The 24,915-nt window shown below is 38.2% G+C and overlaps 1 protein-coding gene across 13 annotated transcripts in view; it reads left to right on the top strand.

Annotated features, from left to right (window-relative positions):
- MAST4 (microtubule associated serine/threonine kinase family member 4) overlaps positions 1–24,915 on the top strand; it is a gene marked incomplete at its 5' end in the record, with an annotated part of 545,031 nt that overhangs the window by 269,699 nt on the left and 250,417 nt on the right. For all 13 annotated transcript variants that reach the window (XM_081053918.1, XM_081053916.1, XM_081053917.1 and 10 more), the window contains one exon: positions 16,706–16,737. In XM_081053918.1, coding sequence (XP_080910044.1) covers positions 16,706–16,737 — 32 coding nt within the window. The remainder of the gene's footprint in view (positions 1–16,705; positions 16,738–24,915) is intronic.

Raw genomic sequence — 24,915 nt, 5'->3', positions numbered from 1 at the left:
TCATTTTCAGTGTTCTCTTGGATTTGTTGTGCAGTCCTGCAAGGTGTGCTGAAAACAGTTTATTGAATTGCAGCATAGGACACCTACCTCTTTCATCACAGTGTAAAACATGACTGAAATTCAAAGTTACTAAGTGTAGTAAGTCGTATAGAACATGGTAATAGTTTGGTGCCTATTTTCTTACGGTCATCATATCATTGTACTAAAATGAAGACTCAGATAAACCTACATTTCTCAAAGCATGTACTGTGTACATATGTGTCCCCCCCCCTTCAAAAAAAAAAGTGTTCCTTGGTCTAATTCATTTGGGAAACACTGCTGATCATGGCCCTTGCTCTTGTTAAATGAAATGCTGATAATTGTAAAAATCTTGTGGAAATCTTTCAGTAAGTCAGTTCTCTGAGCTATATTTAATTAGGTGTTTCTCAAACTGATTTGAATATAGAACCTTTGGTCAAGGAATTGGATGTTTTTCTTGTCAAGTAACACCCATTAACAAAGTTCTTTGGGAAATGTTGAGTTAAATGGACGCTGTTGCTCTTTATTTCAGGGAATATGAATAATTCATATTAGCTGCCGTTCTGCACACCTGGAAAACATTTCCCCCACTTCTTTCTGATAAGGAAGCTTGCACTTTGGGGGTGAAGGAAGAGCTCTAACCCACAAGTCTATCTGATTGCAGCGTCACTGCTTAGGGTCTCCTACTTAGAACAGTGTTAATGTACTGTGATGCCTTTGAAGGTGTGTACTGGTCTCAGCTGCCTAACTTGTCCAAGGACTCTCCCGGCTTGCTAGTCCAGGAAAATAAGCTAGGTCAGCTGCCATATCCCCCCAAATAAGAAAAAATATAGCTAGCTTCCTAGACTGCAATTGGAGAGAAAGGTCAATCAATATATTACCTTTCCTTCCTTCTGTTCCTTGCCTGCCGGCTGAGTTGTGCTTTCTCACTGCTGGCAGTAATCTCTTCTGCTAAATTTTATTTTAACCTTGCAAATAGGTTAAAGGAAGGGCACAGTTAATAACGTCTTCTCTCATACACTTCTGAGCATATTATTGGGGCTGAATCTTGCTCCCCCTTCGCCCTAGCCCTACACAGTCCAGCTCAGATGGAGAATTATGCAAGTAGCTGGCCTTATTTATTGTGGGAATTTCTCCTAGAGCTCTGTCATGCTCTTGCACAGACTGAATACAAACATTTTTGTGATTTTTGACAGTAGCTGGGATCTGTGTGGAATAGGGGTTTTTCAAAACATTTCTCGGTCAATATGTTTACTCTCCTTCACCAGCCATGCAGCGCGATACAGTGCATCACCAATACTTGAAATGGACTGCAACAGGAGGTCAGAATGGAGCATAGATTTTCTAACACAGCATGTTAGATGAAATGATTTTGTGTACTTTGAAGTGGAAAATTCAATCAGAATTTTCCACACTTTTTAGTTAAAGCAACACTGTTATTTATTGATGAAAGGTAGACTGAGAAAAATACAGAACGCAAACACAGTGGACAACAAATCTAGCATTATTCCTGGTCATAGCACGAAATACTTTCTCTCTTGTAATGTAATGAAAGCTACATGAGCTAAAAAGGGCCTGCTTAAAATAGACTATAGAATGTTTAGAACATATGTCAACTTATGTAGCATGTGTGTGAATAAAAATGGAATCTGGCTTTTTATGAAGTTTGTTTATCACCTAGATGGACGCCATGCTTTGCAAAGAGCAATTACAACTGCCCCAGGTCATCTATTTTGGCTTAGTTTTAAAGTAACTGAATCTTATTTGGAAAGTACCTGAGAGTATCCATAAGAAATTCAAAAATAGATTCGCTAAGCTTTCATTCAAGTCGGCTTAGAGAATATTTAAATTTATTACTAGTTTTTATCTGTCCTTTGGTGCACAGAAGATACATCAGCATAACTAACCTATTATGTAGATGAACACTTTATACTTTCAAATTGTAAAACTTTAGGGTTGCAATGTCAGATTTGTGCATGAATATTTAAGATACGATAATAACCTAATATCAGTGTGCTCGATGTGTGCAAGTCACTTTTCTAGATACTTTATGTGTATCATTTAATCATCACCTCAAAACTATGAGCTTTTATTACCTGTCATTTCCAGTGAGGGAAGAAAGCTGCAGAGCTGGTCATTTGCCCAAGGCCATACTCCTAAGCCAGTTTTCTGGGCCACTCTGCTTAGCAGCCTCCTTGAGTCTTTGCCACCTCAACACTTTCCTGCTGGTGGGACTAAGGACTCTGTGGGTTAGCAACTTAATTCAGTTAGCTAGTGTATAGCATTTAGCACGTAGGATTTTTATATCTAGATTCTTTAGAAGAGACATAGAGTCTCTTACTTTGTTTCCCCGAAAACAACACCTAGCCAGATCATCAGCTCTAATACATCTTTTGGATCAAAAATTAATATAAGACCCAGTCTTATTTTATTGTAATATAAGATCAGGTCTTTAATATAATTATAATATTATATATATATATATATATATATATTATATATATATAATATGATATAATATAATTCCAGGTCTTATATTAATTTTTGCTCCAAAAGACGCATTAGAGCTGATTGTCCCGCTAGGTCTTACTTTTGGGGAAACATGGTATATGTGGAATCTAAAAAAATCAAACTCGAAAACATAGGAGTGGTGGTCACCGGGGGCTGGGGGGTTGAGGGGGGTGGGAGAGATGTTGTTTAAAGGTACAAACTTGCAACTAGTAGATAAATAAGTCCTGGAGATAGGATACACAATACAGTGATTATAGGCCACAAAAGGCGTTGTAAACATTAAGTTTGCTAAGAGACTGGATCTCAATTGTTTTCACCGCTACAGGAAATAATCATGTAACTCAATAGAGGTGTTGCTTAATGCTAGCTGCAATGGCAATCATATTGCAATATAAATGTATCAAATCAATATGTGTACACCTTAAACTTATACAGTGTTATATGTCAATTATATCTCAATAAAAAAGAGACATAATTCTTTAGTGGTCTGTTTTACTTAGTTACTGGTTTTTTTCTCATTGATGCATAATTCAATTTAGTGTAATTCAGTTTATTTTCCATTTTTTTGCTATAATTTAAAGTGACAGAACCATTTAAAAGCATTAACACAAATTCATCAGACTAGCTAAATAGTGCAGCTTTGAAAGATACTTTAGGCTCCGTATAACTTTGTATTCTTCAATGTTCTAAAGTTTATTTTCCCTCTTTCTTCATATTATTTTACAGTATAGTCAGTTTTTACTGTTGTTGTTTTTTCACTTTTATTCTATAGTCAGTGAATCCAGAATCAACTATCAATTTCAGGTTTCCAAGGTAATCCAGTGTAATTCAGTGTGAGCACACATAGTTTCTGTGAAATACAGTGATCGTGTCAATGCGATAACATCTAGTGTGCTTTTAGTTTTCAAAGAAAGAACCTAATTAGTATAATAGAAACCAAAGTGGAAACTCATGCCTGAATTACACATGGAAACATTCACGTATTATAATGGGAAAATCCTCCTGGCTTGCAATGTATTATTATTATTGTTATTGTTGTTGTTGTTATTGTTGTTATTGGTTGACAAAAATAAGAAGCCATGTAAGAAAATTTTCTTAGGTCTCAAATTTAAATATCCACCGCTTTTGTAGTCCTTGTGATCCAAAAGCATCGTAAAGAATCATTTTGACTTTGGGAGGATTCTGTATTTGAGGTGAGAACAGAATTCAGTCTTTGGGAAGAAGCAATTAAAACCCCAAAGCCTTTTATTGTTTTCAATGCAAAAGGAAGGAAGGAAGGAAGGAAGGAAGGAAGGAAGGAAGGAAGGAAGGAAGGAAGGAAGGAAGGAAGGAAGGAAGGAAGGAAGGAAGGAAGGAAGGAAGGAAGGAAGGAAGGAAGGAAGGAAGGAAGGAAGGAAGGAAGGAAGGAAGGAAGGAAGGAAGGAAGGAAGGAAGGAAGGAAGGAAGGAAGGAAGGAAGGAAGGAAGGAACTTCACAGCAAGGTAATATTTTCTGCTAATTAACGGCCTCAAATGTGATGCCATTAAATCTGGAGTCTCTTTGGTTAACTTCAAAGTCGTTAACATACACTGTACAGCCCTGCCTAGTCTATTTTGGAAAAAAGGAACCACATAGACCGATCAGAAACCAGTGATTCAAAACTTTTCTTTCTGATAGAACCTAATCGTAATTTAAGGAATACTTGGTCATTTTCTTAGGGTTAACCAACCCTCCTAATGCTTAGAATTGGTGGTGCCAGAGTTGTCTTGATGCCCTTGAAAACACCCTTCCTAAACTGACTTGCCAAGTTCAGTACTAACTATTTTTGGAGAGTAGCAGGAATGCATTTAGCTGCAAATGACAGAAAACTCAACTAATAGTGGCTTAAACAAACAAGGATTTATTATTTCTCACTTAAAAATGTTTGTTGGTTGAGTATCTAGAGCTGGAGTGGTATTGGAACAGTGTCACCACAGCTGCTTTGCTCTGCCATCCTTAATGTGAAGCCTCTGACCTTGGGCAAATCGCAACATAGCTTTTCCAAGATTTAGTTTTCCCATCAGAAAACAAAACAAAAAAAATGGTGGTAACCCTTCCTGTAATTGTGCGGTAGGTGTAAGCCTTAAATGAAATCCTGTGTGAGAAAATGTGTAGCCCAGTGCCTGGCATGTACTAGAGCAAAGCTGATGTTTAACACTGTAGCAGTGGCCAAAGCAGCACCGGTTTTCATAGTGGTGTTACAGGGGAAGGGGTGAAGTGGGAAAGAGGGGATCCTATCTAACCTCTGTTCTTCAGTCTTGAAGTTCCCAGTTCTGGCATACCACCCACTGGAGTTATCTGAAATAGTAATTGGAGAACATAGTTTTAAAAAAAGTCGGATACCCTTTAACACATACTAGGTAGGACCTATTACTTATGAAGTAAAATACACCTGGAACAAGCCAATTGTTTATTTTATTCTGTGACCTCTTTACAATAAATTTCACTACCATTAAAGGCTTAAGTCACATTATTGACCATTTGAATATGGGTGTCATTAATCTTCCAAAGTCTTCATACACTTTATATGTACATTTTAACTGTCGTCTTTTGCATTTAGATGGAAAAGAATGGTCAGAAGAAAGCAGTCTTGTGGGTATTAGCTTCATGTAGCACTTCAAGAGCTCCCTTGAGCTGATTAGCCTGTCAATTTCTGCACTAAAATAGGTTTTCAGAATAGTGACCGCTAAGCTGCGAGGTGTCCTTAGTAAATAAAAATGATTAACAACAGTTGAATAATTAATTATCGCTGGTCAAATAGTCTCATCCAATTCTCTTCCCTGGTTCTATAAAAAGTCTTTTTCTTTTTGCATTAATGTTGTCTGTAGTTTTAATGGGACCTTTGAATGATCTGATCCTTAAAAATTGGTTCATAAAAGGATATTGATTCTTTAAATTAGGGGTGGTTGAAATGTTGTTCATGGGCAAACTGGACTCCTCTGATGGCACCTGGAAACCACTGTCAAGAAAACTCATCTTACATCTGTGTTAAGATGTATTTTTTTAAAATGATCATAACTCTTAATGATGAACTCTGGATTGGACAGTGATGTTGGTGTGGAAATACAAGGAAACCGAAAGGGAAAAGTGAGAATCAGTTAGGCAGGTTTCTTTTTAGTTGCTTAATTTTTATTCCCAGTCATTGGTCTTTACTTCTTTCCTAAAGCATTTTCCTGGAGAATGAGAAGATTCTAAAATCAAATAAGGCTTTTGAACGTTGAAGATGTTTGCCCTGTTCCGTTGAAGAATCCTATAGATTTATAGTGATCCAAAGAGGTGTTTCATATCCACTATATTAACTAGCTTTTTAGAAGCTTATGAACATTGTAGCTTTTATTGATTCCAGGGAATTGTACCCAACAATAAGCAAAAAAAGTCGATGGTAACTTTCCTCCCATATAGGGGTGTGCAGATCAATATTTTGAATTTACTGTAATTTGCTGCTAATGAATGGAAGGACTGAAAAAATTGCGGAGCCTTGTGGGGCACAGCTGTGTGGTGTTGCCTTTTTATCTAAGCTCACTGTAGGTCACAGGCGTTCTCGAGTAACAAGAAACATAGTTGAGTGTCAGGGTTGTTATGCGTATTTATCAAGAGCCTTCATAAGTTTCTTCTAAGGGAAAAAAGAAAATGACGAAACTTGTCCAGGATGACCTTAATTTTATAGTCCTAAAGGACCTCTAAACGTGCACTGTCTTAAAGGCAATTAAAATTCTAAATATCTAGCATCTCTGTTTGATCCCCTTCTGCTAAAGGAATTTTCCTGCTGATCAGTAACTGGGTGTGTGATTTCACTGAAGCCTGATTAGTTTAGGATCTTCCAGTTGTTTCACAGAGCTGGGCCCAGGTTCTGCATCCAGAGAGGAAGAGGCAGGGGTCCTGTACTCTTGCTCTTTGATTTTACCCACTTCTTTTTATCTGAGCTCCCACTTGTGCTCTGGGGTGCCTCATCTAATGTGAGCAGAAGGCTTAGATAGCAACCGCTGACATCTATGGTGCTCTCGGGTTTCAATGCAGGGCCTGTATTTTCAATAATCTTCTTAACACCTTATGACATACACTGTAATATCCTCTTTTATAATTTAGAAAACTGAGCCCTATAGAAGTTAAGGAAATTTTTCAAGGATACTTTCTAGCATTAGCTAAGATTAGAATATAGGTATACTTAAATCTAAGTCATGTTCATTTAATTACTATGAAGTATATAACTGACTTAAATATGGTATTTTTTTAATATAAGTTTCAGTTCTCATATATGTTTTCTTGTTTAGCTTCTTTTGTTGTGAAGGACTGTGGCTTCTCTAATTTGATCAAAACTAGTTTATTCAGTTTCAAAAATCACAGACACGTTAGCTTGAAACAGATAATTCCTCTGTTCTCTGAGAACAAAATAAGCACACAAAATACGATATGACTATGGAATGGGAACTATTAACCTTGAGGAAATAAATGCACTTCACTTAGTATGTAGTGGGCATGCCGTAAACTGGAGATGTTATTAATATAAGTTCTAGTTATTACTCAGCAAACCCTGCAGAGAAGCATGGAAACTTTTGACTTAGGAGGCAGACGTCCCATACATAACACTGAATTGGAAGGCAGTAGGTATATAAATATTTGATTCCCAAGCTTGGTTTTTTGACGTCAAGGGTGTAACATGTTAGGAAGCACCAGAAACCACAGTAATTGGTTGGAAAGGAAGCTTGGTTCCTTTGCTCATTTACTTGAGGTTAGCTGATTATTTGACTTGTTACGCTTCTCTACTTTAAAAGGTCTATGTTAAAAGTAACATATTTGCAAGGTTTTGCTTCAAGTAAAATCAGTGTCTATAAAAGTAATTTCAGTGTGAAATTTGCTTAGAAAGAGCTGCAAAGATCTTTTTTGTCGCTCCTTTCTCAGAGTGATTGTCAGTGTGCTATCAACTATGAATGCAGCTTGCTATCCTTGGTGAGGGGCATCCCATGGTGCACATACACCAAATCTTTCTCTGTTGTGGGAAATAATTAAACTGCTCTGAACTTGGGCTGGTGTGGATACAAAGACAAGCTAATCCACTTACCCAGCTCCATGACCTTGTGTAAGCTACTTAACCTGTCTGTGTCTCAGTTCAGTAAAATGGAAATAATTGTGAAGATTAAATAAGATAATGTACAGTACCTCTGCAGTAAATGCTAGGTATTGTTACTAAGCAGATGAAGGCAAATGAGCGCAGTAAAGAAAAACGATTTCCACCATTTGTGTAAAAATTATGACGTAGAAAAGGGGTTTGGTATTTAACATCCATGCAAAAATGACCTGGGATGCCAGCCTTTGCTCTTTATATCTTACGTTGCAACTTTCCTGCCCATCAGGGCCCCTCTGGCCTAACTTACACGGTTTTGCTATCCCCTCATCCACGTTCAGATTTTCCTTATGTAAGTTCTGAAAGGCCCCAGGACAGCCCTTTCTCCTCACCTCCAGATGGGGCACCCTGCCCTTAGTTCCTAAGGTTCTAAACCTTCCCGGAAGTTGAGCATTTCTTCTCCACTCCTGTAGATTCTGTGCACACATTTGTCTCTTGAATCTGCCCCTGCTCTCCCACCCCACTGCCTCTTTTTCTTGGTCCTGACACTTGGCCATGCATCCTGGACAATTGAATAAGTCTCCTAATTCCTTTCCCATTTGTCCTCCACCCTGATGCCAGAGCGATCCTTTTCAACATGCTGATTTGACCATATTGTTTTCCTATTTAAAATGATCCATGATCTCCTGATTGCCTATAAGATAAAAGGCAGACCCTTCCAAAACCTTCTATGTTTGGCTCTGTCCCTGCCTCCCTTTTCATGTCTTGTTGGTATTTCTTACTACCCTCTGTTCCAACCATTCCAGTTTTCCCAAGAGCTCTGTGTGTTGCACTCCACCCGGCTTGGTTACATCTGTTCCCTCTTCCGGAATGTCCCTTTCCTCGCCCACTCCTGCGGCTGCCTAGCCAACTCTCAGACAATTTAAGAAAGACGAGGCTCAAGTATTGTGTCACTTGGGAATATTTGATCTCAAGAACGAGACAACACAAGTTAAACTGGTTTAAACAATAAAAGGACTTGATTGGCTGATGTAACTGAAAAATCCATGTAGTAGGCAAAGTTAGTTAGATCCATTGTTTCAAAGATATCACCCAAGACCCAGTTTCTATCTGTGTTTCTTTTCTGCCACCTTTGATGTCTACCCCTGTGGTAGCTGTTAGCTTCCTGGGGTTAATGTTCCTTCTTTTCCTGCTAGTTCTCTTGGAAAAAGGAAAGTTCTTTCCCAGGAGTCTGGAACAAACACTGTTTTGCATCTTGTTTTCCCAGAGTGAATCACATGCCTCCTTTGAACCAATTCCTTGGGTCAACCAATGAGCTTTGTCATTAGCTAAATTTAACCTAAGCTGAGCCTTGAGGTTGAGAATAATGTCAGTTCCACTGGATTTTGTTGTCATGGATAATTGGGAGCATGACTGGGCAAGAAACAGTCCTGACCCTCCTCAAACTGATCACTCCCTCTCTTGGTACTGCTGTGTCCTTTGAAAAGACCTTTCTCTATCCCAGGCCTTTCCACACTATATTTTACAACAAGCAAAGTCCTTTATCCCCAATGCCTGGAACAGCATCTGCCACATTGGCCTTTATAAAAAGTGTGTGACAGACTAAAGGAAACCTATTTTGCTTGCTTTAATCCCCAAATGTGCCCCTTGCCTTCCCCGTTGACAAAAGATTTTGCTTTCTGTGTTTCTAAAATTGTGGAACTCTGAGTGAATTGCTTCAGTTTTATTTTGCTCCTCTCAAAGGGTACCTGTTTTCACCTGTACTTTTCTTCCTCGTTAGAGGAAAAGTTGCCCTCTTTTTAAAACAAAATATCAATGCTAGCCCTCTCCACTTGTGTATTCATTTAAACCCCTCTCTCAGTTGCTCACATCACCATTCTGTCCCACTCTCACAATGGAGTGTAGGGGGAATAATTGGGACTGGATGATACAATTTTGGAAGCAAAATTTGAACCTTCTGGCTTTGTGACCCTGGGCAATTGCTAATCTCCTCTGGGTTTTCCATGGGAACACTTGTCCTGCCAGGCAGACAGGTGATTTTGTTATAAAATACATAGACTATGTTTTTCATGAGAGCTTATAGAACCAAAAGAGACAGACACCCTTATTGTAACTCAGAAGCTGTGTCTATAGAAATGGCCTAACTGACTATGCCAAAGTCTTGAGGTTGATGGCTGTTTGTTTGGGTTCCTGATAGAATAAGTCAACTTGGAAAGAAAGGAAGAAGGTAACTACTTTCTTTTGATTTTCCAAGAAAATGAATATGCGGTTTTGATCAAATAAAATTTAAGTGACAACCAGCAAACATTTTGTGCGTACCTTTTATGGTTTACTTTGTTGACCTTTACTACCAAAAGTACATATATTAAAGTGCATTATGGTTATAGATAGAAAAACAGAATGAAGTAAGACCTGCAAGAAAGGGGAGGTCCTTTAGGATTCTCCATCCATCTCACATTCTCACTAGGTATTTTAGTGGTATTTCACAAGTTGGATGGTTTGAGTGTCCCAGCGGAGCTCTACCTACTGTTTTTCCAGCTTTACTCTACAGGTTTGTTTTTTTTTTTGCAGAAAGCCATGTACCTGATGGGCAGTTCACTGGGTTTTTCCAGAGTTTTTTGAACATAAGCCCTTTTGCCTGCTGCTCTGATTCAGAACCAGGCCTTCATGGAAGATCTGGTTCTTCTGTGTGAACTTTTCTGTCCTCTGCTTCTGCTTTCACAAGTGACTCAGGAATGGAGGCCGGAGAAAATGGGTCCAAAAGCATTTCTTTAGAGAACCACTCATGGATGAGCCTGTTCCTCTAGCTAATTTTATACTCTTATCAAGTAAGGGGAGTTCCAGGTAAGGTACATTTCCTTGCCCTACAATGCTTTCCACTTGCAAAGGAAATAACTAAAAATCCATATTGTCACTACTGTAATGACAGCCTAGAAAAGTAATATTCCATAAAGAAAAAGATCTAAAGGCAAACGGTTTATGTAAATAGTCCTTAAGGGGAGTTAAAGTACTAACCTCTACTAAATAACTTACACAAACACTTCTCTCTAGATTCTCTAGGGGTGGGGTTCAGGCATTGGTTTTTTTAACAGCTCCCTGGGTGACATTAATGGGTAGCCAGGCTGCATTCAGAACTCCTGCTTGACCTGAATTACCTCATCCGCTTTTATTTTCTCTCTCCTGTTAGCATTTACACATTCAAGTTATACTGCATAATCTTGTACCTGGTGATACTGCTTTTGTTTTGAGACTGTGTGTGTGTGTGTGTGTGTGTGTGTGTGTGTAGGTGCGTGCATGTGTGCGTAGGTGCGTGCATGTGTGCGTATGTTTCCCAAAATAGCTTTTAAATCTGTTGATTTTGTTTCCTCCTAATGTGTTCCTAGCAGGACTTGAGACACTGCCCTTGTACATCTTGGCTCTTTGAACTCTCTCCCTAAATTAATGGTTTGTCTGTCAGTGCAGAGTAGTTGCAGTAACCCTCGATGATAGGGTAAGGCCACCGATGACTAATTAAGGAATGACAATGATGGAGAAACACATGAACTTTAAATCTAATGGTTTCTGGAACGTAGTGAGGAAATGGTATGTGCTGGACACTGCCATTCTATTTGTTTGCAGGGTTTCTCTTTGGAGAGAAGGAGTTGCTGAACTTCCAAATCCTCTTCCCTTTTTTTTAATTCGAGTATGAATCTTGGTAGACTTAGTCCCACCTCCCACTATGCTGGGGGAGGGAGCCAGCCAGTATTCCTTTTTCCTGCTCCCTGGACAGCTGGGGCAAAGACTCAGGTGTGATCACAGTGTCAGTCACAGGAAATGGCTGCCTGCCTGGAATGATGAAAGAAATGTGCTGGGACATTTAAGAGTTCCTCCCCGGGGTCTGAGCTGGAGTTGAGCACTCAGTGGCAGAGTGTCCTCACTGGGCTATTGCCTGGGTGTGGCCATCATCTCTGGGGTTCACTGTCCTGCTACCTGCCATTTTCTGACCTCTGTTTTGTCACCTGCGTGAGAATTGGTATCCACTCAATAGTTTTTGCTTGTTAGCCTCATTCAGTTGCTATGGTTTTAAGAACCCCATTCACTGTGGAGCCCAACATACCGGTTATCAACATGCAGCACAGTTCTCCCCACTTTCAGGCGTTCAATGTTGACCTGTCTGTGGCTCTCCCTGTACGAAGGTGTGCCTCTTCTCCTTTTTCTACCTGTTCTCTCCTCCTATCTCTGTCAGTCCCATGGCTCTGTGGACCAACTTGTATGACCATGGCTCCGAAGTCTATCTCTAGCCCTGACCTTTCTCCTGAACTCAGTTTCTTAAGTCCTACTGCCTATTTGGAAATTTCTATTTGGAATGCTTATAGATATCTTGAATATTACGTGTTCAAACAGAACTGTTCTTGCCTCCAATTTCTTTTGCTCAGGCCAAAAACTTTTGACTGTTTTTTGCTTTCTCTTTCACGTTTCATGTCTAGTTCTTTTGTAAATTCTATAAAAACATATTTCAAATGGGACTGCTTTTCACTATCTTTAGATTGTCCTAGTCACAATCTCCTGTCACTTAGACTACTTCTATAACCTTCCAAAAATTGCGATTCAGTATTGCCTTAAAATAAGCTTTGAATATTTACATATTTTTTGCACACCCCTTCCATTCTCTACCTTAATTTCCACCCCTACCTGTCTTCATCTCTCCCTACCTCTCTCTAGAAAATTGATGAGAGAGAATTCCTACATACCCTGCCACCAGTTTCCCGAATTAGTTTCATCTTACCCAACCGTAATACATTTGTCAAAACTATGAGATTAACATTGGTACATTACTATTAACTAAACTATAAATTTTAGTCACATATCACCTGGTTTTCTATTAATGCCCTTCTTGTGATCCAGAACCCAATCTGGGATCCTACATTGCGTTTAGTCATCATTTCTCTTTAGTGTCCTCTGACCTGTGACAGTTTCTCATTTGTTCCCTGTTTGTCCACCTTGACAGTTTCAAAGAGCGCTGGTCACATATTTTGTAGATTCTCCCTCAGTTTGGGTTTGCCTGCTGTTTTTTCACAGTTACACCAGAGTTAAAGGTACTTAGGGAGAATGCCATAAAGGTGAAGTCCCTTCTTCACATCATACCGTGGACAAAGGACATCAATGGGACTTATCACTGGTGTTGTGAGCCGTAATCGCTTGTTTAAGATGATGTTTCTTTACTGAAAACGTGCTGTCCATCCCATTCTCAAGGGAAAGAGAATTAAGCTCCACCTCTTGGAGGAGGGGATATCTACATATATTATGTGTAATATAATATATGTAAGTCTCCCTTCTCTTCTAAATCAAAAACTGACCTATCAGTTAAAAAGAGTAGTTCAAAGATTTCCTAAGTCCAAGTTCTGAAAATTAAGTTTGCAAACTCATCCTAGGAAAAGTTCTACATGCCTCATTGCTGAATATCACTGTGGTCACTTTGGAAGTCCTCGCCTTGGGAAGCTATGCACCAACACCAGTGCCTAGTCCACCCTTTACAGCAATTTTGGAACTCTTTTTCTGGAATGGCCATCAGAGCTGCTGTTGTATTACCCTTGATGTCCTGTCATCAAAATGTCTTCCTTTCAATATTTCCTTCATGTTTGGGTAAAGAAAGAGGTCACTGGGGGCCAGATCAGGTGAGTAGGAAGGGTGTTCAAATACAGTCATTTGTTTACTGGGTAAAAACTCCCTCACAGACAGTGCTGTGTGAGCTGGTGCATTGTCGTGATGCAAGAGCGATGAATTGTTGGCGAAAAGTTCAGGTCGTCTAACTTTTTCACACAGCCTTTTCAGCACTTCCAAATTGTAAGCATGGTTAACTGTCCAGTTGGTACAAATTCATAGTGAATAATCCCCCAGCTATCAAAAAAAAGGTTAGCAACATTGTTGCAACAAGTTTGCGAACTTAATTGTCAGTATATGTGGTCTGTGTAGCAATATTATTCTATTTGTGTATGTATATCTATTAACTCATTGAATAGTGTAAATATTTTTAAAATTACCATTGTGGAAATTGTTGCACATACTAAATATGGCAGTGTTCTCTACTGTCTTTATGGATGAAACAAGTTATTTTCTCCTTGTGAGGCCCACAATCATTTGTTGTGACCCTCTTTTCTTCTTGGACTCCCAGAAATTCTCTTCCTTGATTTGGGGAACCCTGGGGTGCCTTCAGTCCTATCAAGGAATCAAAAGAAAACAGGAGGGTTCTTAGACAATATTACCTTTATCTTTATTTTCAATGTACATACTTGCTAGTTAACACTTTTAGAAAGGAAGAGTAAAGGATACTATACTATTAAGCAACTAATGATATACAGCATTCTAAAAAATATTACACATCACTGAGTAATCCATAAAAGTGAAAAAGTTTAAGAATTTAATCTCAAATGTACTCTTAGTAATTTCTTTAATCCATGTGATGATTAATAATTATGTATTATTTAGTTCAGATTGATGCTTCTGCCCTTTTTCTCTCCCCATCTTCCTTTAGCCCTCCTTTAATTCTTACCTGATGCTAAATTTTTAATGCATGCTTCTAATACACTAAGCACACTTTGGTTTGTGACTGGGATCAATACCACATGTGTTGTCTAATTACCTAAGTATGTGTTAGTGACCTTATCCTGACATTAAGGAAATGAAACGAGGACACACACACCGAGTACACAGGGGCTTTGGCAGTAAGTGCCTTGATGCTGCTCATTTACGTCTGACCAGTACAGACTTACCAGGCTGCGGTCCCCGTGTATTGGAGCCGCTCCTCACTCAGGCTGCAATTGCTTAGTCTGCTTGGTATTTGCAGCCCTTTTCAGCTACTGTTCACAAGGTCTTGGCCACAGTGCCTTCATTTCTCTCACTTTATTACCATCACATCTGATTCCAATTTGCTACCAAATTGAGTTTCCAATCCCAAGCCTGACATTCAAGCCGTCAGGTGGATTAGCTCCTTCGGCTTGGTTAGCGTGGAAGCTTCAGGTCAGTTGACAAGTGGCCTATTAAATGTACTCGGCGCCTCATCTTGGAACCTGGGCTGCTGTCCCGTGGAGCAGCAGTGCTTGGTTACACACCGTAACCTTTCTTCTTGTTTAGAACTCATAATTCTAGACCTATTGGAAATACTTCTGATTAAAAACAGAGTTGGTTTTTATCCCTTATCGTGCTGTTTCAGCAGTTTTTTCCCTCAGAGCAAAGCTGCCAGCTTACAGTCCAGTCATTTGGTGAAAAAATGATTGATTCAACTCTTTGGGATCATTCATTTGGCCTTTTCCCTTTTATAGTGATCTATTTGCATATAAAGTTAAATAATGTCTGATTTTTCTTTCTGTTATGAATGCTGACACCTCAGGTGCGAGCTCTCCTTTTCTTTGTATGCTCCTGTCAGATCAACTTCCTGGACAGAGCAGTGTTTACTTATTTGAGCTTTAGGCTTCTTGCTATGCAGTGAGTCTCAGTAATTCTTTTCTAAAAGGAATATAGTCTGGTGAACAGTTACTTCTAGGGCATTCTCTTTTTTTCCCTCTTTTTTATACCCGAATACAAAACTAATTTCTTAGTACTTTTCATAACCAAAGATACATATATAGAAAATTACTCAATGGTTTTCCATTTACATTTAAGTTCCCAAGGAATCCGTTAGTCAGAGGCTTTTCTCTTGTCATTACAGGCTTTAGTAAATGAAGGTATTTTTATGTTTTAGAATCAGGAAGCCAAGTTCAGCAAACACTATAATTTCTTGGGGTTAATTGAGGATTAGAGAAAAAAGCAAAACAAAACAAAAAAATTAAAAACATTTCACCACTGAACCTAGCAGCCCTTGGTGGGGGGATGTTATCTATTGGGAGAAAAAAGAAGAGACTGTTCCTAAAATTGTTGATTGTCTCTTCTTGCAATTAAACAGTGATATTATTATTATAATCCTGTATCAAAATATATTTGTCAATTTAAAAGTAAGACAATATATTTAAAGCAGCACCCTCACGACTGGTCTGCTGCTCTCAAGGCTGTTCTGTAAGCTGTGCTGGAGGAAATTGCACTGTTGAGAAGATCTGAGGCCATTGTCCAGGACAAACATTTAAGGAGCCCATAAAAATGAGGGACAGGAAAGATGGGTTTGAAGCTTTGGGGGAAACACCTTTCTAAAGAGAATGCTCCAGCTCCTGGAAGACAAAAAAGTAAATGATAATTATGGAAATGAAAAAAAAAATTGGTGGAGACTTTGAAATTTTTAGTATGTTCTTTTTGAGTTTAAATAGCTAGGTGACTCATTGCTTCTTATTCTTTAATTGTTATCATCAAGTAATCATTCTTGAGTACCCCAGCTTCTGAAAATTTCATTAGTGGGTGGAGACATTTCTGTATCTCTTTGTGTTGGTTGGCTTATTTGCTTTTTTTTTTCCACAACCCTCTATAATTAGGTAGATAACGATCTTAATTTGAGATAAGTGTGAGGACACCCTTTTAAAACTATAAAGCACTCTATTAATTGTTCTTGCTGTCTGGTTACCTTTTCAGAGGTTCATTAACCTACTTTTAAATATCCTAAGTCATAATTCACATTTGTTTTTAAAAATGACACCAGAAGGAAACCTTTTGCTTTATTTTTAAAAAGTAAAATATAATCTTTGGTATGCACAGTATTTTGCCTGAGTTTATTTCTGTTGGGGGCAGATAGTCTGATTTAACTGCCCCTTTCATTTCATCTTTCATTTAATTATAGTCCTGCAAAATTTCTCCTACTTATATCTGTTTCCTCTTTGGATAAGTCCTTTGGTTCCTCAGATTTTCCTTATGCTCAATTATAGGGCCATGTAACTCAACTCTGTATTTCATTGTCAATGCTTTGGGAGGATGGATATCTTTTCCGCTCACAAATTTAGATAAACTGTGTTTGTACCTTAAACACAATGTATAAAAAGAACAATGTAAGAAGGGGTCTAGCATAGAATTATGACATTACAATCTATTCAGTATAGAAAATGCAAAATCAAGCATAGTGAAGGATGATGCATTTTTTGTTATCCATTTACTGTCTCAGTTGTCTAAACTTAATGAAGTGTTTCATTTTTTCCTTTGCAGAAGGAGCTGAGTCTTCCCAGAAGAGGAAGTTTGTAAGTAGCACAATATTGTTTCCTTGTTTTGTTGTTGTTGTTGTTGTTTTTTGTATAGTTTGTAATGTGATTCCTCTCTGACTTATTAGGTTTTCAGTGGCAAATGGAATAGTGATGATAATCAACTAAATTATTAAAACAAAAAGCTTTGCATTTATTTATAAATGTCACATATTAATGATTTCAAAATAACTTCAAGAAAGTTTCCAGGGTTTTCTTCCTTATGGGCATTGTAAACCAAAATACATGTTTATTCCTGGTAGAAAATTAAAATTAAAAAATTGTGTGTAATCAAGCAAAATCATTATTTGGTCTGCAGATAGTACACATTGATCTAAATCAAGAATTTGTGTTCTATGTGATCTGGAAATCTATGATTGTTCTGTATATTATGGATTTTACGCAAAGTAAATGATATACTTTGCATTTGAATTGATGAAGACTTTGAGTCAGCCAAATTTTCTAGTATTAGATTTAGATCTTACTGATTCATGTAATGCTCTGGTATTTAAATAGCAGATTTATGAACCTTGACTTGATTTCTTATAGTGAGTTTCAACCTTTTATTTGCATAAATCACATTTTATCCATTAGCAAGTTGCAGAATGAAATCAGTTGCCTTTCCTACTACACTAAATTTAGGGTAGATTTGTTATCAACTAGTACTGTGTAAGGGCTGGTCTAGAAATATTTGGATTTGGTGTCTGATTTATGTTGGAGAATTTAGTGGATGGGGGCAATGTCTTTTTTGTAAAACAAGTATAATATTTCAGTTTATGCAATCTCAACTTGGAGGATTAGAAATGCATATGTTGACTGTTGAAAGATAGGAATACGTTCTGTTTGACTAAATTTTGGAAAACTTCAGCCTTTGCATGTAGGAACCAAAACGTCATCGGCCATGAACAGTTAATTACCATTCATTTTGGTTCCTAGTTTTTCACAAATTCAGGCTTTTGGGAGGACACTGAATCATTATTCTTGGAAAATGTGCCTAGATAAATTTTCACTAGCTCCTAGCTTGTATATATCTGTGTACTAGAGGTTAATGGCCTAACAATTTACCGTAGAGAATGCCCTTAGATCAAAAACTTTCCTTCTTCTGAATCTTGATTTGGACTCTTTCACCTAGACTTGTAAAAGTCCAAACTTTTTGGTATTTCCTATCATGATGAGAAATAAGAAACAACAACAAAAAAATAAAACTACATCAAATGTCTTTATAGAACAAAATATATTTTCCCTTGAACTTTAATGTTTAAAGCATCCTAGATTTGTCTTTTATACTTTATTTGAAAACTTTAGAACTTTAGCCAAATCTTCTTTTTTAGCCTTTATAATAGATTACATTTTTCCCCATTTTTGAGTTAACATGCTTTCTATCGATTGTTATTAAGGTAATGTTACTTAGCATATTAAATTCTCCATATCTATTTATGGGTCATATCTCCTTTTGTTCTTGTATAAATCTCAATTCTGTTAATGTTAACTGATAACCATGAATTGATGGGGGAAATATATGATAAATAAAAATTTAAATTTCTCTACTTGAGAGTATTAACCTTCAGTGAAAAGAAAAAAAGGATGATGGCATAAATTTGTTTGGAATCCATGATTTGAATACTTGGTAAGAGAAAGTTAGAATTACATTTAAGCCAGTTAAAAGTTACTTCCTAATAAAAATCAATTGATCTATCAATCAGATGATGGGAATAAAGCATAGTGTCTATGTCAACACAAATCTATCCTTTTTTAAGTGAATTCTGGAAAAATGAATACTTCCAAGTGAAACAAACCCCAAATAAGCATGCTGTGTTTGTATTTTCTGTTAAATGCAAATATTCTTCCAAAGAATTATGATGTATGATATATATCTTCTGGGACTTAATGCCACTCAGCATTTCCTGTGCCTATCACATAGAAGAAGCCAGTAATTACTCTTCTCATGCAAGGTTGTTTTATGACTGAGAAAAAGGAAATACTTTTAAAAATAAATGCCAGAGTGATTTTAATACAAATCGAATGAAGAAGGGCACAAGTGTATCTTTATTAGGTATTGAAGCTGGCCAACATAATGGTACTTGATTATTAAAGCTGCTAAACTTCCTCAGTTTATTTACCACATAAATGCCTCCTGCATAAATGCTTTCAGGTCTCTCAGTATCTTCTCCCAGAAAGATTGAGGATTTGATCCCGCTGCTCTGTTGAGTCTTCTTTCCGTGTTAACAGTGAGAAACTGCACAGCGTGGTGTATTCCCCATTGCCTGTGGTTACCCAGCAATGTGATTGAATTTGTCAGGAGGTGTGTACCTTCACAAAGGCTGTGCTCTTCCAAGAGGCATCTGATTTTGTTATACCTGCCACTTCTGATTTGTATGTTTTGAAGGTTAATGTTTTAAAAATACATTTTTACCATTCAGACATGTCTGAAGTTATCAGATTTAAAAATATTTTGGTATTGTTTTAAATAAGCTTAATTTTTATATCCAGAATCATATAAAACATACATATTTGTGATGTATATATTTATTTATGTGATGTATATATTTATTTAATACATATACCCTATGTATATAGATACATAGGGTGCCAAAAAAAATGTATGCACACTTTAAGAAAGGAAAAAAATGTATTAAAATTGTAATCCTCAATATATACCAATAACAAAAGATGAATACAAGTCACATTTTACTTTTGCAATTACAAGAGGTGCTCAAAGTAGTTACCATCAACGCAATTTTAATAGTTTTTAATACAGTTTTTTCCTTTCTTAAAATGTGTATACATTCCCTCTCTCTCTCTGTCTCTCTCTCTCTGTCTCTCTCTCTGTATATGTTACAGCTTTCACAAATAAAAGAACATAGAAAATAGGTTTTTCTTTTCATTACTAATTAAAAGTATAAAAAACTCAAACCATAATCTGTTTAGGAAAAAGTAATTCGGCTCCTCACTAATGTGTAACTAGTGATTGTTTTCTCAAGAACTGACTTGAAGTCTGTGTTGTTTCACATGTTTTAAAAGGTTGCAAAGGCAATGATTGTGAACTTTTTGTTGTTTTTGTTTTGTTCCGGGTTTTGTTTGTTTTTGTTGCAAAAGGCAACAGACAAGAGAAGTCAGGGAAACTACTTTCCAGACAAGATATTACTAAGTAACCACGTGACCCCAGATGGATTCTCCAGACACTTTTCCAGCCCTTTACCTTAACTTCAAGGCCCTCGATCCCATGTCTCATCTGGCTCCCTTGATAGCTGAATTTTGTCTCGTTCTCTTCTTCCTTTCAAAGAGGAATTTAGCCTTTTGCCAAGGTTTCTGATCCCAGATGCTTTCAGCACTTTCCCTCTGTTTTCAATTAACTAAAGCTGTCATACTCTCTGCTCCACCTCCTCTCAGCTACCTGTCAAAATCTATATATCCTTTGAATAAATAATGGTAGGAGGTTAGACAATTAAGTACGTGAACTCATCCTAGAAAAAGTGCTACATCCCTCATTGCTAAATATCACTATGGTCACCTTTGAAGTTCTCCCCTTGGGAAGCTATGTACCCACGTCAGTGCCTAGTCCACCCTTCAAAGCAATTCCGGAACTTTTTTTCTGGAATGACCCATCATAGCTGTTGTCGTATTACCCTTGAAGTCCTGAATGTCATCAAAATATCTTCCTTTCAAGATTTCCTTTATCTTCAGGTAAAGAAAGAAGTCATTGGGGGTCAGATCAGGTGAGTAGGGAGGGCGTTCCAATACAGTTGTTTACTGGCTAAAATCTCCCTCACAGACAGTGCTGTGTGAGCTGGTGCATTGTCGTGATGCAAGAGCCATGAAATGTTGGCGAAAAGTTCAGATCATTTAACTTTTGTACGCAGTCTTTTCAGCACTTCCAAATAGTCAACTTGGTTAACTGTTTGTCCAGTTGGTACAAATTCATAATGAATAATCCCTCTGATATAAAAAAAGGTAAGCAACATTGTCGCAAAAATTTCACGAACGTAATTGTCAGACCTCGTACAGTTATACAATGAAAAATGCTCTACAGCAGGTAGATTGAATGATCTGGAGTATATGTATCAAGTTTAATTACAAAAAATATAATGCTAAACGAAGTTAAAAACATACTCCAGATACAAGATGGTATTTACATTGTAAAATTTCAACATATACAAAGCAAGATATTGTATTGTTTCTGAATGTAAACATTTACAGTAAAAATAGAAACAGTTTTCGTGGGAAACAATTTTACAGTAAAGCTTACTTATCAGTGGAGGAAATGAAAAAATGGGATTTGAGCGGGCTATATAGAGAGTTTCATGTATATCATTAATGTGGTATGTACATGGATGTTTATAATACACCCTCTGTCTTTTGATGGTCTTGAAATATTTTATTTAAAATGCTCAGTAATTTTATGAAGGTACAGTTCAAACTGTTTTAACCAAATATTTATGGAGACGTAAAAATAGCTTGAAGAAAGATTTTGCAATAATTGGAATCTCTGCTGTGGCAGGTACCTATTTGTTAATGCCAAAAAAAAAAATCATAGGGAACATTATGATGATACATTTTGGTACCCTTGAAGTGCTTTATGATAGACTAACCCTGGAGGTGGAGGAAATGAGGCAAATGAGATGATAACATATGTAATGGTGCAATATGACATGTAGCTGCAGAACTAGACGTGTGGTTTTAAATGTTTAACCTTCGAGGAGAAATGACGCTGACGAGTCCTTGTCTTCCAGAAGGTGGCCAGCATGGTACTGCATGCAGTGTAGATGTTTGTACATCCTTTACAAGTTTGTCTGTCCCCGCTAGACTGTGAGCTTCCCAGCAGAGTGGACCACCCAGCTGCTGCTTTCTAGTTCCTGTCATAATATCTGCTAGCTGAGGACATGAGCTGGACCGCTCGTGCCATTTTCTTCTTTCAAGTCAGTGTGGAACACATAGACTCCCTGGATGTCCTTTGGATTTGTTTTCTCATAACAGTGAATCTGAACTGTCCTTATGTATGAAAGTGCGAATAGTGTTGTGGGTCCCGTATCCGGTCGCACCCATATTTAGAACTTGGGTCCTGAAATGACATCTGTAAGTGGAAAAACTCTCTGGGAGGTGTTGTTTTCAGAGAGGGAAAGTGGGAAAAGGCTAAAAGCCTGAAGTGTGAATTAATGGATGGTTAGGAGCAAAACCAAGGTGTCCCTGGCAGCTACCCTTTATTTATAAAGGACCCCTTTGTGTTTTGTTAATTGCCCAAATAAACAGCTCTCCAGCACAGAGAGGGCTTCTCTTTTCATGGAATTCCCTGGAGAGAGGAGCAGGAAATTGGCGGGGGCAAGCTCCCTTGCCTCCTCCACTTTTGCTTTTTAATGATCTTTCAGACTCCTCTGCACAGACGTGAAGGAAACTGCACTATCTATTCTCACTCAGTAACTAAAATCTCTTTGCTACTTAAAAGAGCTTTTCTTCTACGTCTTTTAAACATGAGCATGAGAGCGTTGTTTCCTGGAGCCCTGTAGGTCTGGGATCCACAAAACCCAAAGCCTGAGAAGCACGTTGGATGCGCAGACGCCCTGGGAAAGTGTGTTTCCCAGGCTGCGGTATTGCTGGGAGTATTGAAATTACTAAAAGGCAACTTAGGAGTCCTCTTGGCTTATTTTCATGCCTTGATCTATTAACAATCCTAGTATTGGATAGAAATACTATTTCTGTCTATGGAGGTGTGTTCCCTCTCCATTTACCCTGTCATCATTATTCTAAAAGTGGATGGGGTGTAGTAGGGCTGGCCCTGGACTAGGTCGGATGGGTGTCTACTGGCATGCAAGCGTCTCAGGTCTACAGGGAGGTTCACCTCCCTATGCAACGAAGCCAGGCAGCTGAAGCATACCTACCCTGGTGCCAGACAGCCACATACTAAATTCATTCACTTAGATCTCCAAGGTATTGTCTCTTGAGTGTCTCATTCAGTACATACCTTTGGTCAGGGTGCCACCGAGCTGCCTGGGGCACAGTAGACGACCATTCATTAAAGGGATGCTTCTGGTGGATTGATAGGGGACATGGCTACCAGAATTATCAAGAACCATTTTGCCACATGTATAAATGAATACATGTATGAAAGGGTGATGAACTTACTTCACTTCTTTCTACTTGTGTCTTTCTTGGGCAGGGAGAGGAAAGGGAGTCCAGCTATGGGATAGGTGATGAGAACAAGCAGCAGAGGAGAGAGTGTTGTCAGAGTGATTAGCACTACACAGGCAAAGGAACCTGAGGGTCACTGGAAACTTCTGGGTGGAGCTGGGCCTGCTGGGTTTCGAAGATAGTTTGTAGATAGTTTATCACTGTCCATATAGTGAACTGAATGCACTGGATTGGGGTATTTCTTAGGTTGGAATTCCTCATTTTGAGGCAAGATAGGAAGCGACCTTCTATGTAACTGACTAGGCTTGGGGTGATGTAATTGGCATACATAGATCTGTGTATTTTTGAAAAAGAAGACATTCAGGCCAATTGTGTTTCAGCCAGAATATACTACCTTGATGAGCTGTTTAGCAAAGTAGTTTGAATAAAATGAGGTTATTTCAGGAAAGCAAGGAGAGGGAATCACCTTGGTTTTACAACTGAGTTGAATTAGATTTACGAGATTGTCAGCAAGGTGAAGGCAACATTTCCTGAAAGAGAGAGAAAGAGCTTAATTTAAGCAAAATAAAGGACATGCAAACTGTATTTGGATGAGTTTCAAAATAAATTTAGTTTTCTTCATAGTACGTTCTTACCTCCCACCCCCACAAATATTGAAGGAAGAATTCAAAGTATCTATTGTCGAAGCTAAATGGAAGTCCAGTGTCGTTTTGAATGTTAGAAACCCAGAAACAAAACGAAAAAAATTGAGTGTTGCGTCTGAATTAGCATTTAAAGTGGCATGTTTATATAAAAAGAGAATGGTGTAATATATCCTGAGAGTAAAGAGAGGAATTCAGCCTGTGAAAGAATGTCAATTGCATTTATATATTCATCGAATAGCTAGCTTGGTATTTGGCATGTATTTTCAGCATCCCTTATCACGCCTGCATTCATCTTCTGTGAAGTGGATAGGGGAGGAGACCTGGGAGATAGAAACAATGTAGAATTGATCTTCTTACCTTTGACAATTACAGGAAGACCTGGGGTTTGCTCCAGAGGAAGAGGGGTTAGATCACCTAGGGCGGTTTATCAAAATATGTGCATTTCCAAACACACTTGGGAGTGCCAATCAGAGTCTTTGTGTGTGTTTGTTGGGGGTGGAGGCAGGGGAAGCCGGAGGCTTGTGGACTTTCAACCAAGTCTCAAGGTGAGTCTAAACTGACAGCCACACTTAAGAACTACTGTTCTTAGGAGAACTCAGGGTATGTGTAGTGGCAAAGTGGGCTTCTTGATGCCCAAAGGCATGAGGGAAAGTTCTCTATTTAATATTTACTATAATAATTTTTTTAGCAAACCTGAATCAAATAGGAATTTAGGGAGAGTTTTTCAGTGAGCAACCCTTTAAAGCAAGACTTATATAGCCACAGAAGTAGGCGGATAGATACCTGTGCTTTTTTGCTGAAGCCGCCACCTTCCCAGGTCTGTCACTCAGTGTGCATTTCAGAGCATGGACACGGGACCCACCCTGCCTGGATTTCAATCCTGTCTCTGTCATTTCAGTAGCTATGGGAACTTCAGAACATTACTTAACCTTTATTGTCTTAGTTTCCTCATCTTTAAAATGGGACTATTACTCTACCCTGGAGTGTTTTGAGGATTAGATTAGTTAATATTTGTGAAGTGTCTATGACATGCAGTACTATGTAATTGTTTTGCTAAACACATAAAACATATTGGGAATTAAGCCTTTCCCCACTCCCCCAATCACTCATTTTTGTCCTGTAGTTAGATGAAAGACCTCAAATAGGCTGAGGAAGTTCCCTTAAAACCAGATAATTTCAGTAGGCTTTTCTGAGGGGCTGTTTTGTTTGCCAAGGCTTGTGTCAATGGAGAGGTGTTCAAGAGGGCAGTTGGCTCCACAGCCTAAGGTCCATCTTCCGCTCGTATCCGTGATGGTCACCCCTGGTTACAAGAGGTTTCTAGGTGTCCTGTGGAGACGGGGCCCACATATGTTCTGGCTCTGTGTCATCAGGTTCTGAGAGGACTGCCTGTGCTAAGTGGCCCCTCTTCCAG

This window comes from Rhinolophus hipposideros, assembly GCF_964194185.1.
Source record: "Rhinolophus hipposideros genome assembly, chromosome: 7".
Taxonomy (NCBI): domain Eukaryota; kingdom Metazoa; phylum Chordata; class Mammalia; order Chiroptera; family Rhinolophidae; genus Rhinolophus; species Rhinolophus hipposideros.
Note: the sequence above shows the minus strand (reverse complement) of the source record. Positions and strands in the feature narration are given on the sequence as shown.